Source organism: Colossoma macropomum, unplaced genomic scaffold (assembly GCF_904425465.1).
Source record: "Colossoma macropomum unplaced genomic scaffold, Colossoma_macropomum, whole genome shotgun sequence".
Classification (NCBI taxonomy): domain Eukaryota; kingdom Metazoa; phylum Chordata; class Actinopteri; order Characiformes; family Serrasalmidae; genus Colossoma; species Colossoma macropomum.
The window spans coordinates 36626705-36644763 of NW_023494793.1; the positions used below are offsets into that span (position 1 = coordinate 36626705).

Here is an 18059-nt window from a genome sequence, read left to right on the forward strand (position 1 = left end):
ATACTCAGTTCTTGTCTTGACCCTTTGTCTTCTATCAGCTCTTCCAGAGTGTACGCATGTTTGGCTTGAACCTGGTTGTACTTGTGCTGGAGTGGATTGCAGGGGGTCTCTTGTCTTGTCCAGGCAGACGGTGCCTCAGGCAAAGATCAGGGTGGAATGTAACATTATTACAGAATGTTAATACAGCATCATGCACGTGGTTAGATCTTCAGAGATCTCCACTTAATAACTTCAAAGACATACCACTGCAACAGTTATTTACATGGACACTTGGACATCTTGCCTTTGACGTTGATTTAAATTCTCTGTTTGTCCTGTCAGTACACTTTCCTAAGTAGGCGAGATTAAAACATTTACAGTATCTGAACATGCTGTAAAGCCACAAACAGAAGAGAACACGTTCTTCAGCATACGGTACGCTCAGTAAAACGAAGTTCATACTGATAGTAGATTCTGTGCAGTGGACAGTTCTCACAGCCTCTCTCTGATAAACTGTCCTCACATTTCCATGAACAAAAGGGCATAGGTGAGTGTTTGGATGTGTTGAGAATGGATCAGAAGCCAGGTTGATAAGGCAGTGTGTCAATGTTACCAACTGACCAAGGAAGTAGTTAATTAGAAATAAGCTAACAAAAGAAATTGCCTTGATCTAAAGCAATATTTCCGTGAAAAAAAATGTAATTACACTCCAAATGTAGTCGATTGGCCAAGAGGTTTGGCATCTGAAGTTTGCTCTTTTAGTTTTACACTGGAGCTACAAGGCTTACAGCTAGTAGTGGAAACCTATGTAGTGGCAATTAGTTATATCAAAAGACTTTCGTATGTCATTTCTAATACCTAACAACTCACCGTTATTTATAACAATGGACAAAAGTGCATTGCACAGCTAGAACAGTAATAGCAACTATTCTAAATCTGAGATTTCACCCTTATTTTTGTCCATTTCTGTATATAACTGTATGTAATATGAGCATAAGACACCTCATGTCTTGATTGATGAGCTACACTTTGTAAATTGGAGTTTTCGTTTGCCTTTCTGAAGTTGCTGATATGACTCATGGCCCCCGTGATTTGCATGTGGTAATTGTTGGGGATAATTACACGGAAGTCGGTAATTGAGTGTGAGTGTGTGTGTGTGGAAAGGTAGGCCTTGCGGTCCTGTGAGGAGGATTATGTAACGGAGGTGGCAGGAGGTCTTGGCCACATTCACGTGCAGGTGCTGAAGATTCTGCACGTTGAGTAGCTGGTGGTCAGGAGAGAACAGCCACTGCTTTCTTTTCACTTTCTAATACTCACTCCCTTTCAGAACCATAATCAGAATGCTTTATTGTCCACTGAATTTTGTATGAAATGGAACTTTGTCTTTAGCACTGGCACTCACAGACATAAGAAAACCTTGGAACTTATTTTGTTTTTGTTTTGCTTTTTACACAATTTGAAATTACCAGTTACCCTTTACTTCATGTGAACATTTCAAGACGAACTGGTCAGTCGACCTGGTCCAAAATTAGTTAACTTGCGTTAAAATATATATTTTTTTTTAAAGACAGCGACAATAAAAAGAAAACTACATGAAACACTACAAAACACAATATTTGAACATTGTAGTAATTGGAGTATAATGTAAAGTTATTGAATTATAATGAAATAAAAAAGGTATTACAATTTTAATCCACTTTCAGTTCACTCATTTGTCTTTTGCTGTTCACTTGGGTCAAACGAGTATGTGAAGTAGATCAATACAGCTTTATAGAATCAGTACGTTTTCACATAAATTATCTTTCACATATACACCAATCAGCCGTAACATTAAAACCACCTCCTTGTTTCTACACTCATTGTCCATTTTATCAGCTCCACTTACTATATAGGTGCACTTTGTAGTTCTACAATTACAGACTGTAGTCCATCTGTTTCTCTGCATACTTTGTTAGCCCCCTTTTACCCTGTTCTTCAATAGTCAGGAGCCCAACAGGACCACCACAGAGCAGGTATTATTTGGATGGTGCGTCATTCTCAGCACTGCAGTGACACTGACGTGGTGGTGGTGTGTTAATGTGTGTTGTGCTGTTACAAGTGGATCAGACACAGCAGTGATTTTAGTCTTTTTCTCATTTTTCTCTTATTTGTCCTTTTCCCTCTTTCCCTCCTGTTCTCTCTTTCATGCTATCTTTCCTTCCTTTTCCCATCAATCTCTCTCTCTCTCTCTCTCTCTCTCTCTCTCTCTCTCTCTCTCTCTCTCTCTCTCTTTCTGTCTTTCCCTTCTGTTTCTGTTACCCCCCGCCCTCCTGCCCTCTCTCTGAGCGTGGCTGGTATAAACAGTATGACGCACACACAGACTCCTATTAATGCAGTAAAAGCTGGGGCTGACTCAGTGGCTGCCTTGAGGCCTGAATAAGGCCTGCCGGTGTGCAGGCTGTTTATGCCTGAGCCCCGAAAGGCCATTATCCTCCATTCACACTCTTCCAAAGCGCCTGCTCTTTCTCAACTGCCTTTAAGAGCAGCTGCTAAATCAAAGCAGCTACTGCAGGCTGAAGAATGAAGAATGATCTCCACTGTACATGACCACTCACACGCACACACTCTACACTCAACAGTTTGGGATCACTTGTCATATCAATGAATTATTTCATTGTATGTACAATAAAAATGACAAAATTTACATACAATGTAAATATTGTGAGCTAAACACCAGAAGGTACCTCTAGATTTTTTAATTCAATGTAAATACTGTTGGAAAAACAAGAACTTACTAATCGATAAGTAATAGGGATGCGCGGATGTGGCAGTTGTGATCTGATGCTGACATCTGATATTTCTGATTAACATTTGTAAAATCTAGAATTGGGACTACTTTGATTAGCATTACAGAAACATTGCTTTTCCGGAGTACAATAAATATGTCATCCAGCATTGATTTGAAATACCGGTCAAATTTAAACATCTGTCCAAAACTGATACATCTTTTTAAGTAACTGTCTGCTGACACTGATGTGAATCAGTTATTTTCATGCTACTCTGATACGTAATATACACCGGGATTATTAGTCTTTTTATGATTATTTTTACAACTTTGTGTCATCTGCTTTGAGATTTGATTACCGTTTCTGAAATATGAGGCATTCTGGATATTCATATCACTTCATATCACTTATTAACTTCATACTTTACAACTTTCTCTGTCATTTTTGAATCTTTTATAGCTCTGTTCATCATTCAGAAAATATCTCAAATGTCTTTTTTACAGCTTCATATCTTCCTATCTTGCCTATATTTTAAAACTATGAAGTTGCCCAGGATTAGCAAATTAGCATCAATAATATCATTTTATATGTTTAACCACAATCAAATTGGTTTTATATCATTGAAAACATTGATTCCGAAAAAAAGGATGCGCAATAAAAGTGTGGTTCTCTTGTAAAATCTGCATGGTTTTATGTACCATAAATGATCATAATCTATTTTTGATGATCATTTCCCAACCTCTCTTTATCCTTTAGAATTAAACAGGCTGCTTTTTTGTCACTGTACCTTTAAGACTGATACATAAATGACCTTCATCGTGATCCAGGCTAAAACCCTCCTTATAACTTCAGTGTTACTCTTTGTGAATATGTGGATGTGAATGTGAATGAGTTGGTTCTCATGACATCACAAATGCAGTGAATTCAAAACAGTTTCTATGTATGGACTGAATGACGTGTTTTGAAACTCTATGTTTGCATACTACGTCAAATTCTTTAGATTTTCATAAAGTGACAAAGTCATTTTTCTGTGATATAGGCCTTTTAAAAGCATGTCGGCATTACATGGGTGTTTAGGTTTGGCCGATATTGCAAATCTCTATTTGATGATGTATTTATTGCACTCCAGCAGATCAGAAAGTTCAAAAACATTTGCATTTTATTAAATTTACTGCATTTATAAAGTTTTGAAAATTGCAAATTCAAGTAGATAGTCTTGATTTCTACATCTTATAAATGTCTGTGTATCGACATCTGCAGATATGTCCATGAAAAATGTTGAATATCAGCATCAGTTCGCATTCCCTTATCGATGCATCCTTCGTTCCAAACTTTTGAAAACCGAATTCATGATTCCAAACCTTTGAACATAACATGTACTCAGGCTTAGCACCTTCCATTTGATTCTGCAGCTGTAATAGATTTGATGCAGCTCTGCCACCAAGGTTGAGATGGAAATTATTTCATAAGGTGTAATAAATCATATGCCATGCTGACTCATGGCTCCGTCACTACTTAATTCCCCGGCTTGGCTGTGAGGAATAGAGCGGCCTTGAATGCTGTAAGGTTGTATCGAGTGCGCCGTGACGGAAAGCTCTGTGCCATTCAGAGTGTTCAGTACCAGTGAAAAGGATTCAGTGTTTAGACAGCTGCTGTTGTGCGAGCACTGGAGGTGATAAACACAAGCTCAGACTGGCCTTTGTGCACTGACAGAGTGAAGTGGACACATTTTCCTCCCAAATCAGTCAGGTAATGAGGTGACAGAGGAGGAAGTGCACGGCACGAAGAACACCCAAACACACACGCAGACGCACAAACATGCAAATTAAACGAGATTGGTTGGCTTCTGTTTTCCCTGAGTTTGCAGTTTCCTTTGTTGTTGTTGAGGTTCATTTGCGTGTCTAAAGCAGTGGGCTACTAGTGTAAATATCTTTTCAGAGATATTTTTTAGGTTAAACACTAAAAGTCAGTTTATTGTTTGCTTAATTTTTAAAAAGATGGCCATATTATTTCTCTTCAAGGTCTACATTTGTATTTATATAACTAAATCAAGCTATGATCATCTTTTAAGGTCATAAGTCTTTGGTACTTATGGTCTGAACAATGTAAAATGTATTTTTACTAAGTGTATTGTAAGCTTGCGATATAATCCCTATAACATTTGTTTATCATTGCTGTCATTATAAAACATTCTATCTCTGAAATGGAACTTGTATAGGACAGTCCCACCTGGAATTTGCAATCACAATTTCATGCAAATTCAACCAACTTTATTTGAAAGTATTGCAGTTTGGTCCAATCACTGCATTATTCCTTCTTTATATGACATTTAATGCAATAATAATCTGTTTGATTGGAATAAAATAAAAATTTGCAATCCCTTCAAATATTACATGCGTTTGTTGAATTTGTGCAAATTTGTCATTGCAAGTTCTTTGAAGGACTGAAAGGAGAAACATCTTAAGTACAGTCATATGCAAAAGTTTGTGTGCCCCTGTTCAAGTTATGTATTGTTAATTTTCTAAGTGAAAAGAAGTCCCTTTACAGGGAACACATTTTTACATATGTGAATACACAATTACTCTTTATTTGCTGAATTTAATATTTTGGGGAAGAAATAAAACTTACAATTTGGCCGGTGAGAGAGTTATGGCACATTTCATATTTCATGTTTTATTTCTTCCAATATGTTAAACACACCAAATAAACAAAAAATATGAGGGTGTTCTCTGTAGAGGATGTGTTATCTTATTTTCACTTAGAAAATCAACAAAACACGCAGTTCGACCGGGGATATGACATAATGTACATAATAAATGTTAATATAATGATGATTTTATAAGTCATTTCCATCCACATCCATGTCCATTTGAATTTTCAAAATACGTGAAAAAAAAACATGGAGATTTTGATATGAAGGTTATGTTTATATACATAGACATATACATGTGTAATGTAACATACACTAACTGAAGCCATTCTTTTTTCCCCCTTTCTCCTTGAACTACAGGATCTCCAGTAGACTCTCTGAAGCCTCGTCTGCTAACTGGTCCACATGACTGAGCAATGCAGCAGCCGTGAGCAGCAGAACAACACCTGTGTTCTTGGTTAAAACAAGGTGGGACTAACATTCATTTTGAGGAGCTGAGAGTTAAAGCTACAATTAGTATGAATTTAGAGTTAAACCTGAGCCTAACAAATCAAAGGTGATGTCAGTTCTGCTCAAAATCTGTATGGACAGTATCTGCTCTTGAAAATGCATACTTAAAATGTTAACATTATAAATCCTATTTTTTTTTTTTTATTTCAGTTAGTGTAGCTGAGTGTCTCTTCACTTGCTTTGTCCTCTCCTTTGTGTTCCCAAAAGATGTCATCAGCAACTGAAAATGGTGTTGGAGGGTCTAGCAATAACAGCAGAGAGAAAACCTACAAAAAGGTAAATGTTTTGAAATTAGTTTTTCGAAAACAAGTTTCCTTCACCCCTGCTGTCACTATCAAGGGAAAAATTGAATTCACGGAAAGTATTCATTCACCACACCTTCTAGCTTGATGATAAGCTCTTTGTGATTTAACTGGTTGAACTACTTTGTTCTTTTACATTTTATGATGTGATAAAATCTTTTATTTAGGGCTGTTTGACCTACAATAATGCTGTTTTGTGACTTCCATGACTTTTGTACAGGCATTACATAGATCAGATAACGCTGACTCTATTATTAACATGTAAACACTAGGCCACAGTACCTTGGTGCACTGACTATGATGTCTTTATTGAGGAGGATTAGTGACATTCAGTGATACTGAACACTAGGAACATGTAGTGTCAGTTTCAGTCTCTATGAGTGTTTAGGGCCCAAACTCTGTTTATTTGCTGAGTGTAACATATTGAAAAATAAAACTGTGCCATTACTTTTGCATAAGCCAAACATGTTTTTTTTATTTTTCCAATATGTTCAATTCAGCACGTTAACATTACTTGTGCATTAAACTGCGCAACAGTGTGTTCTTTGTAGAGGATGTGTTAACTTATTTACATTTGGGAAGATCAACAAAATGTATTTTGACCAGGAGCGCCCAAACTTTTACACACGACTGCCGAATAGCTGACCCTTGTGTGTCGTTTCTCCATCTGATTTTGATCTGACAGCATGAAAAAAACACAGATTTTTCAGAGATGGACCATTGCATTATGCGAGAAGCTGCTAAAATGTCTCAATCCAAGAGCCACCTCCATCAGTTCCCAGCTATAAAATTATAATAAATATAATAAGTCAGTGAGGGTAAAAATGACCCCTTAAAAAGTTTTATTTCTCACCCTAATTAATAATAAATGTAAAAAAGGTATCAGTATAAGTCTTCAGAAAACAGTTTTCATACACTGCTACAAAATCAGATATCTCACATTGTAATACATCAATGTGTTCCGTGTTCACTGTCCAAAATAGTGGCATCAACAGAGGTGCATTCATGGTCCTGTTTGTAGGGCATAAGGGTGCCATTAGCCATGTGCTTGCCTCACTTGTAATAGTTTACATACTTTGTCCAATGACTCAGATGCACCATCATGGAAGTAAACTTTACAGATCTTTTCCTGTTGTTTAAACCTGTTTGTTCCGAGAAACTCTGTTTCATTTGTTATAGAGCATCCTGTAAGCATATCTCTAACAAAACCTGTTCTATGAGCTTTTATTACGGATATTCAGTCTTATGATTTGAGTGCATGTGTTTCACCAGACAACCTCATCGACTCTAAAAGGGGCCATCCAGTTGGGCATCGGTTACACCGTGGGGAATCTGACCTCAAAACCTGACCGAGATGTTCTCATGCAGGACTTTTATGTGGTGGAGAGTGTGTTTCTGCCCAGGTAAGCCTAACTGACCCATACACATATTGGATGCTGTACAGGACTGTAGACAGAAGTGTTTTGTGTATTCTCTGCTTCAAAACTCATCCTCTGTATCTCTTTACTGAGATTAAAAAAGGAAAGACTTCAGGTTGGCTGTGGATTTGTCCTGGAATGAGGAAACTTCTAACACATAATGGATTTTACTGGCATTTGGGCTGCGACTGAAAAAGATCACTATTTGCATTTTAGGGCACTATTACACTGGGCCTGTCATGACCATGACATTTTGCGATTTGTCTAGTTAATAATTATGATTAACAGTTAGATTGTCTTTTTTTGTTCATTGGTTGTATGCAACTACAACTCCATTTCCAAAAAAGTTGGCACAATGTGCAAAATATAAATAAAACAGAATGCACTGATGTGCAAATCATTTAACCCCTGTATTTAATTGAAAATAGTACAAAGATAACATATCAAATTGTTGAAACTGAGAAATTTTATTGTTTTTTGAAAAATACATGCACATTTTGAATTTGATGCCAGCAACATGTTTCAAATTGGGAAGGCTCATGTTTACCACTGTGTTGAATCACCTCTTCTTTTAACAACACTTTGTAAGCGTTTGGGAACTGAGGAGACACTGCTGCTGCTATAAAAGTAAAATGTTTTCCCATTCTTGCTTGATATAGGATTTCAGCTACTCAACAGCTTAGGGTCTCCTTTGTCATATATTTCGTTTCATAATGTGCCACATTAATTTTTTGAATTAGTAAATGAAATAGTTCACCCCTATATAGTGTAATACTAAGGATTCCTGCTGGTGACACCCGATATAAATAAAAATAATATAATTAAGTCATGGCCACAACTTAGTAAGGCATGGGAACAAGATTGCGCTTTAGGATCTTGTTCTCATGCCTTACTAAGTAGTGTCCACGCGTTTTTTAATATTTATACAGGATGTCACCGGCGGGGCTCCGTATAATACTAACAAGGGAGTTGGGATGCATTTCGGTCACAGCCTTGGACTGTCATTTATTGTAAAAAAACTATTTCTCCTTTTTCTTCTTGTTATCCACTTCCAGTTTCACTTAGAGTTCATAGAGTTTTAACACAAGCTGTTTGTTGAACTCAAACGTCAGGCTTTTGAAGAACTCCAAAGGCCTTTGAACTGCATGAGTGCTTTTAGAGAAGGATCCAGCATAATAGCTAGATTTGTTTAAAACTGTCGATTGCTATGACACTGCCAGACCATTTGTCTCCATGCTGAGATTCCTTTAGCACAAACTACTAAAACTAATGACTCCCTGAGCCTCAAAGTGCGAGGGTTTCCGTTCTACTCCGGCTTCAAGAGGAAACACAACATCTTCTTCAGAGACTCTTAGCAAAGCTCCTGCTCTGCCTGACTGACGGTCATATTTATAGAGCTTACTGTCCCCGCTGGACATGTCTCTCCACTTTCACGTGTCAACACTCCGTGTGAATCAGACTGACAATTTTTGTTGTCTTCAAGGCCAGAGGGAATGAAAGGCTGGTGCCTACACGTGTCATCGAAGACGCCTGGCCGCAGTCTTGGCCACCCACTCCAGCACGCCACTAAACTGGCACTGAACAAAAAGCTCTAAATCTGAGGTGAATTGTCTGGACTTTGTTACACAATTGAACCAATTTGGAGCTTGTCTTTCCTCCGAGGGAGAGCCAGCACTACCTTACGCTCTGAAAAACAAGCCAAATAGCATGTTGTTTGAGGATTGTTCCAGAAAATCGACCACAGCGTAACCTACTTAAGTATTTTGTCGGGCAGTGTTTACTGTAAAGCCGATTGAGGCCTTTTCATGAATTTATGACACCGTTCACCACTTAAACCTCTTTAAGATGTCTTTGGAAAATTAGGTCAATCCAAATACAAACGGCCACCCTGATGATATGAATAGACCTGGAAAGAACCCCACACCAAAGTGGGTTAGTGACTTTTTTCCCAGGATGCTTGTGTCTTATGATGCATGTATGTGTAACACAGGGAGGACGGAGTGGGCCCTCCTTGGCCTCGGGGATCGTTCGCAGTGTTCTGTGTCATTAGGTCGCGGATTACGTTGCGTGTTTTCAACTGGTGTGTCGCATTCCAACAACTACGCCTTGAATGGGCCTGTGAAAGAGGGATAAAGTCCTCAGGGATAAAGTACAGTTCGGTCTGGGAACTTTTGCTCTCTATTTCTGTCCAACTGAGTGTTTTTGTTACCTTCTGCTTCTTTCTCAGAGGATCAGCGTTACATGGTGTTTGTGGAAGATCCCTTTTACGCAGATTTGAGACTAGTTAGAGCCAAAACACACCTGGCAGAGTCTGTTCTGAACGTTTTATTTCGTAAACCTCTAATTAATTAATCATACTTTGATTTGAGTATGTTTTTTAAACCCCTACAGCAGATGATTAGGCCTGAACTATGGGCAGTGGGGGTGAGGGAGTCATTGGCTCATTGCGTCATTGGCCCCCATAAACTTAAGGTGGCAGGGCAGTGCCTTCCCAATCCTAGCTCAAAGCTTGAGAAAAGCCATGGGAGTAAAACAGTATGAAAATTGTTATGATAATGAAATGTTTTATATTAGAATTGTATTTTTACTTAATGATGACATTATCATTTGAATGGACGCACGTCTAATTTAATAGATTCCCCCATTTGCGACAGTTGTGTGAAGAGTTTTAATTCCCACTGCTATGGCAATAATGATTTTTATCTGGTCTCTGTAGCCGTCTGTAATGCTGTCGAAGCTTAAAGCTGTCTTTGTTGCTAAGATGGAGAATAATGAGGGACGTTGAGGCAGAACTAAAACAATATGCAATGTGGTGTGGACCCAATACTGTTACATCAAGTGTATAATAACAAAAATGAAATACAGAATCAATAATTAATACTCACACTATATATATATATATATATATATATATTTACCCACAGTTTCTCTTTTGTCTTTACATAAGTTGTTTTACACTTCATTTTTTTCCCTGTCACAGTGAAGGAAGCAACCTGACCCCAGCACACCACTACCCAGACTTCCGCTTCAAAACCTACGCTCCTTTGGCCTTCCGCTACTTCAGAGAGCTCTTCGGAATCAAGCCGGATGACTACCTGGTAAACATTAGACAGACTTATCTTACCCAATTTCCACAAAAGTGACACAGTTTGCTTGTCTTCAGGGGCTTAACAGAATTTTTTTGACAAAAACATGACGTGCTGTTATCTGTAAAAATGGACAGAAGTGCAAAGCCTAGCTAGAAAGAGTAGCAGCTGCCATCTTGAAGCCTGAATTTCATCTGTGGTTTTGCCCATTTTTGTAGGCAACAGTTTGTCACAGTGTCAGAAAGCACATAAAAGCCTATTTCAGAGTACTTAACAACAAGGTAAGGCAATGTGTGGTAATTTAGCCTCACTGTTAGCATGATGCTAATTAATGGGGAGTAAGATTTCATTAGTTGTTAGCTACATTAGCACTGTTGCTCCAGCGCAATTGTGTAAATCATATTTTTGCTGAAGTGTACCAATAAATTATTCTTATCGTAAGTATAAACTCTGATAACACTTCCTGCTACCCTTGGGATCTGGGTTAAGTCTCTTAATGGTGGCCTTGTTTTTAAGTTACAAAAGGATTAATGGCTTCATTTGACGGATTTACTCTCATTACAGAGAGTATTATGTCTCAGTTTACACTGCATGGTGATGTCATCAGACACAAATGAACTCCTCCTGAGAGTTTAAGACACTCAGGACTGATTCAGAGTTCAGGATGATCAGTTCAAGAGTTATTTTGAAACCACCAAGTCTTTTTAAGATTACGTAACTACTTAAAATCTCAGGCTTATTACTTACTAAGGCTTGTTATTCAGTAACTACAGGGACTTCCATGCAAACTAGCTGAGCTATTCTTATGCGCTGGCCATTCAAGGGGTTAACAGGTCTGCACGGTTTGAGGCAACTCTGATGATTTAGACATACAGTTTACACAGTGCTATCTGATGAACATAAGCTTCCATTACTTGTTAGCTATAATAGCCTCATGGCTATCCAGCAGTATCATAGCAATATGTAATAGTGTCAGAGAAAAAGGAGCGAGAAAGTGTATTTGAGATTACAAATAGTCGTGATTTAAGGTGAGAGTTTGATTGTTTAGGCATTCAGTTTGCACAATACTAATTGATAAAGTATGCTGATATGTTTGAATGGTGTCGGAAACTGGGAAATGCCACTTTTCCCACATATTTTCAGGGGGGTCCTAGAACATACCTGAGTTTACCCAGGGCTGAATGATTTGTAAAGAATATCTAATTGCAGTTTTTCAGAGAAGTATTGCAATTACGATTTAGATATGTTCATTTTCTCCAAAATTAAGACCTTTTTTGTCGGCAAGAAAACCAGCACAACAAGCTACAATACTGAATACAGTGTCCTAGGCTGCCAGTTTCCAAGCCTTGTGTTATTAAGTTAAATTTCCCTACTTAAAACTTGCTAAGACAACATTAAATGAAGTAGGATATAATTAAAATTGCAGTTCTTGCGAATTAATAATTGCATCTTTTAGTTTGCGATTTTGGTATGAAAATGATTGTTCTGCCCTAAGTTTACCAGTTATGATGTATAACGTTGTGATGTATAACGCTACCCTTCACCTTTTCTACTAGTGAAAAACAGTAAGCTAGGTGGTAAAAGGAAAAAATATACCTAATGCCTATCTATGTGAACTATGTGCATTTCAGTATAGCAAAGAAAAATTAGGATGTCTACTGTCTGAATCTCCTTGATTACTTTTTCCATGTGGTGGGAATATCTCAAAACCACTGTAAAACAACATTTCAGACACCCAGCAGTGTATTCATAACCATTTTATGTAATAACCTTTTATGAAGAGGCTTTTAGAGGCATTAGATGTTTCAAAGTCTGGTTCCTGCCATCATAGTGAAGAATTCTGACTCAATAGGTTTCTCTAGAAAGTACCATTTCACATCAAACTACTTGGAATAACTTTGTCTGCATAATAACCATTTAATAATGCAAACGTTTTAAAAGATTGGTGGAATTCCTCATTACCATGTCAGCATGGTTTGACACAAGCATGTGCTGATCTTGCCATGCAGTTTGTATGATGCTAATTAAGGGAGTTCAAGCTTACTTGTTAGCTAAATTAGCTTTGTAGCTTCAGTGCAAAACTAAAGGAGAAAACTAGTCTTAGTAGATTGATTACATTTGGTATAAGGAGAACATTGAGTGAATCTGACTTTGGAGAAATATTGCTTTAATTGGACATTGCTGATTCCTCTAGCTGTGCTCAGCTCCACCTGGGACTTGAGCATCTGCAGTGACTCTGCAGCAGATCTGCAGATGCTGTAACTATTTCAAGGCTGTGTTTGTGTGGACCAGCATTTCGGTGTAGGTTGCGTATGTGTGTATGTGTCCGTGCAGGGGTGTGTGAGCGAGTGTGTGTGCTTGGCAGGGCGGTAATGGCCGTGGTAATTGGGCTTACTGTCCCAGTCATGCTGTTAATTGTCTCTCTTGCCGTGTGAAATAGAATCGTGCTGTAATTAGCCTCAGGGCACAGAAGGAGCTTCCAGAAGCGCATCATTCAGTGCTTCCTCCAGCCCCCTTTTACGGTCATAAATGTCCACTTCCATACCACACTGTGGGCACCGCCTGTTCTATAGTGAGACACACCAACTATTTGGCCTCCTGTTATGTAATAATGATTAAATAATATCAGTAAAGACATAGACATGCTGAGAACAGGATTTTTACTGAGGCTGCTAGACAGTGTTCCAGTGAGCTTTAGCATTTTCTAAAAAAACCTTCTAATCCATGGCTGCCTAGAGTTGGCATGTGAGCCAGAGCTGGCCTGTAAGGACGTTTGATTTGGCCCAGCACCACCTCAACCAATGACAGAGCAAAGTTTTACTTTTAAACTATCAGTTACAATATGTAGTGTAAGATTATAAAATACATTTTTAAAAACTCAGTTTGAAGCCTGCCTTCATTTGTGTATTGCAGTATTGTTCTGTCTTTGTGGCCCTCAGCTCACCACAAACATTGCACTGTGCCCCCTCGAGACAAAAAGTTTGGGAACCCCTTTTCTAATTGGTAACTTTATAGGACGAAAAAAACATTCTTGACTTTAAGGAGATTTTATTTAAGTAATTTTGGATCATTTTTATTGTTTCATTCATTATGAAATATTCACACAGTGTAAATGGTAGCTGGTTTTCAAATGGCGTAAAAGAAAATAAAAAGAACGTAAAAAGGCAATTTTCATTTGTCCTTTCATTTTGCAGTGTCTCAGCATTGTCTCTCTGCTGTATTTGTTTTTTTTCAATCACTGTAAACATTTTCAGGTTTATTCTAGTCATTTTTGTTATCAGTTTTTTTAGAGGCAAAGCACACAGGTGGTATTTTTTTGTGACAAGGCCAAAAGGAGTGCTACAGGAAGATAAATAAAAACAAATAATAGAATTTATGAATTCTTTACACATTTCTTTCTGGACATTTTGTGAAAGTCTTCTGCCTTGTCTGTGCAGGGTACGTGCAGATGACTGTATACAGCAGTCCAGGAGGCATAAGGGGGGAGAGAAATGCAGCAGTAGGGAGAAAATGAAGGGATAGAGAGGTGAAGTAGCAGAGAGGAAGAGAAGAGCAAGGGATGAAAGAGGAAGGAGAAGAAACATGAAGGAGGAAAATTATGCTGTGTGCTGACTTGATTTGGTTTTTTGGTGTTGATTATGGATTTATTCGCTTCGGATAGGAAAATGAGTGCAGGCTAATTAAGAGGACGCACACACACATATTCACGCACACACACACACACATACACACACACACACACACACACACACACACACACACACACATACACACACACACACACAGTTGCAGCAGTGCTGGAAAAAAATGTCCATGTGTTTGTGGTGGGGGTACAACGTGACATTTTCATTAACCAGAGTCTGTCTGTGTGTGTGTATATGTGTGTGTGTGTGTATGTGTGTGTGTATGTATGAGTGTGTGTGTTTTCATGCATACTCCGTGCCTACAGTTGTATGCAAAGGTTCGGAAAATAAGTTAACACATCCTCTATAGAGAACACACTTCTGCACATTTTAATGAGCAATTATTGTTTATTTGCTTAATTTGATATATTAAAAAAACATAAAATAAAACATAAAGGTTTTCTGTGCAAATGTTTTGGCACATTTTATATGTTTTTTACTGTATGTTAAACATATTGTTCAAACTCTTGCATGTAATTCTATGTAATACAATTATATATGTTATATTATATGTATTATATATATTATATATGTCTATATAATATGGGGTATATTATTGTTATTGCATTTACACTTATTTACTTTAACATGTATTATTGTTATTATTGTCATTACATGTAAGTGTGTGTGTGTATGTTTGTCTTTTTGGGGGCGGGGGAGTGTGTGAGCCTGCTTCTGGAGCTGGCAGCTAACTCTGAGCACTGTGTGCCGTCACAACACTCATTTCCTTCAAGAGCTTTAACACTCCATATGAGAGCATGTGAGGCTTCTGCTGAAGCTCAGCGGAACTCAACCCGACTGCACGTCTCGCACGAGCTGCTGTTTCGGTGACTTAGTCAAATTAGCTTGTGTTTGCACTGAAGAAGTGTGATGCTGTAAAAACACAGCCATGGAAGTCCCTGTAGGAAGCTTGAGATGTTTACTGAGCCTGTCTATGTCCTCAAAATGACCGCAGCTTGATACTAGAGTTCATTGCTTTGTTACCTGTTCTGAGCCAGTGAGGTTTAACTGGTTCTAACTGGTTTGTTAGCAGGCAAATAGAAAGACGTGCGATGCTGTGTAATCTTTTCTATCATGTTATTTGGGTTTCACGCTGCCATCATTCAAATAGTTGTGGTGAATAAACCTCTTGAACTTCATATACATTTATTTGAGTTAATAATACTATATATGTCTTGTTGTATGTACATGAAACTGACTGTGAATCTAAGTGTATATATTCTCTCTCTTTTTCTATGTAGTACTCTATCTGTAAGGAGCCTCTGATCGAGCTGTCCAACCCAGGGGCCAGTGGTTCTCTCTTCTTCTTGACCAGTGATGATGAGTTCATCATCAAAACTGTCCAGCACAAGGAGGCCGAGTTCCTGCAGAAGCTGCTGCCAGGCTACTACATGGTAAGACCCTCTCGGCGCCATGCTCATTGCCTCGCTCCACTGAGCGTCGTCTCCTCCTCTCCACTCCTAATAAGGCTTCAGTGGGCGAAAGCCCTGGGCCAGAGAACCAGCCTCCAGCTGCTGAAGACCAGTGCTTATGTAGCTGAGCGCTTTCGTCAGAGCCTTATGACTGGGCTTCTTTACAAAAATATCCCCCCAGCATTTTTTTCAAAGTGTGGTGGCTTGTTTGGCTTGAAATGTGCAATCTGTACATCTACTTGCATCACGTTGAATTACCCTGACCCTGCATGCTTTTCGTTATTTTTGTGCGCACACTCTTGTTATGCGGAAAGAAAGAACATTGTTTCAGTTTTGCCTTGATTTAGTTTTTTAGAAAAAGTTGAATGTGCAGTTAAATGAACCTGTCGATACAGAATGTACACTTAATTTATTGTGTAACTAACTATATGAGTCATGCAATTAAATAATTACATTTAGTTATGTAAATACAATATATAGCAATATATGAAGAGTTTCATTCTAAAATGCTTCCATTGTAACAATTTTGGATTTAACAGGTTTTTGAAAGAATAACAGTTGACGTCTAATGGAAAACCCATGTTTATTTCTCTATTAAAGGTGGTATTATTATAATTTAGCATTAATATTTCTTGTGAAGCTCACTCTCAATAACCTATATCATAACAAAAATGCATCTTGGAACAAAAAAATGCAAAAATGCTTTCACTTTCTTAATTTTTATCCAGTGATAATAATAATAATGCATCTGTAAACCTGATTTAATATGGTAGTTCTTCACAACAGACTCACACATGCTGAATGTTCCCCTATAGCTCTTTTCCACCCTAGCAAAAGCCAGTGAGGAAATGACAACATGCTCCAGTGGGTTGTAAAACCTAAAGGCCGTGTTGCATAAGCTTTTAAGCTGTGCCACAGTGAAATTGTATAAACACGTTAAACAACAGGTTTCTTTCACAGCTCTCAACTGTGCAATGGCAACAGAAGCCATGTAACTTAAACTATTGCTCAACAAGCATCTGTATGTAATTTTGAATGTAGAGTAGATGGGTAGTTTATATAACTGGGGATTCTATTTTGTATTTGAAAGTAATGACAGCTCGCCAACATCCTAAATAATGTCATTCATTATACATACATTTGAGGACCACGGTGGAAAGAAATTACATTTCTTTGTTGTCCTTGATGACTACAGAACATGTTATTTTGTGTGTGTAGTCACTGAACTGATATATTATTAACTGACATTGAGTTACCACAAGCAGTAATGGTAAAATAGTCTGAATCTCTTTTGGCTCTCTTTGTGCAGAACCTCAACCAGAACCCCAGGACCCTCCTGCCCAAGTTCTATGGCCTGTACTGTGTCCAGTCGGGGGGAATGAACATCCGAGTGGTGGTTATGAACAACGTCCTGCCCCGGTCTATAAAAATGCACTACAAATATGACCTGAAGGGCTCCACATATAAGCGGAGGGCCTCTCGGAAAGAACGGGAGAAGTCCTGCCCCACATACAAGGACTTGGACTTTCAGGACATGCATGAAGGCCTGTACTTTGATACAGAGACCTATAACGCCCTGATAAAGACGCTACAGCGAGACTGTAGGGTGAGTATTCAAGTTCATGCTGTTTACACAGCAGGACCCAGCTTTGATTTCCAGGTTATACTGTGTCTTCTGGATTAATAGAACCACAAGCGTGGAATGTGCCCTCGTTTTTGAGGGATATGAGTCTTTTTTTTCTAGCAAACTGCAGTCGAATAGGGTGTGATTGGAAAACAAAGCAGAAGTTCAAACAAAGATTCATGTACTCTAGTTAACACCCTGAAATCTAGGCTTATTGTTTTGCTATTAAGCTTAAAGGCCTACTTTTACCACTATGACAATACTATAAAAGCTAAAAGGCATAATTTGGAGAAAACATGGGCATTGTGATCATATTGCTACATGGTGCAATTGCAATAAGTTTTGCAATATATGAAAAACACAAAATAATCATTAATGTGCCATGGTTAAAGATTTGCATTATTTTGACCAAAACTATTGACTTTTGATGGATTATGTAAACACTCTGATTCATCAAAACATTCATTTAGAAAGGCCAGCTCACAGCACACAGTAAAAAACACTGTGAATGGTTAGAAAGCTCATTTGCATACTGCAGCTGTCTGTGATATCATTATTATAAAGGCCAATAGAGCAGTAACAATGACAGAAAATATATTTCCCAGCCCTAGCATGTAATTATGAGGGTAA

General features: G+C 38.1%; 1 protein-coding gene across 4 annotated transcripts in view; it reads left to right on the plus strand.

The window, feature by feature from the left end:
* Nucleotides 1-18059, plus strand: part of pip5k1bb (phosphatidylinositol-4-phosphate 5-kinase, type I, beta b) — a 59255-nt gene that overhangs the window by 20332 nt on the left and 20864 nt on the right. For 3 of the 4 annotated variants that reach the window (XM_036579411.1, XM_036579413.1, XM_036579414.1), the window contains 6 exons: nucleotides 5755-5862; nucleotides 6112-6180; nucleotides 7479-7609; nucleotides 10605-10722; nucleotides 15635-15787; nucleotides 17115-17411. In XM_036579411.1, coding sequence (XP_036435304.1) covers nucleotides 6112-6180; nucleotides 7479-7609; nucleotides 10605-10722; nucleotides 15635-15787; nucleotides 17115-17411 — 768 coding nt within the window. In that variant the 5' untranslated portion in view covers nucleotides 5755-5862. Of the gene's footprint in view, nucleotides 1-5754; nucleotides 5863-6054; nucleotides 6181-7478; nucleotides 7610-10604; nucleotides 10723-15634; nucleotides 15788-17114; nucleotides 17412-18059 lie in introns of all 4 variants that reach the window. The other variant, XM_036579412.1, reaches the window with a different exon arrangement.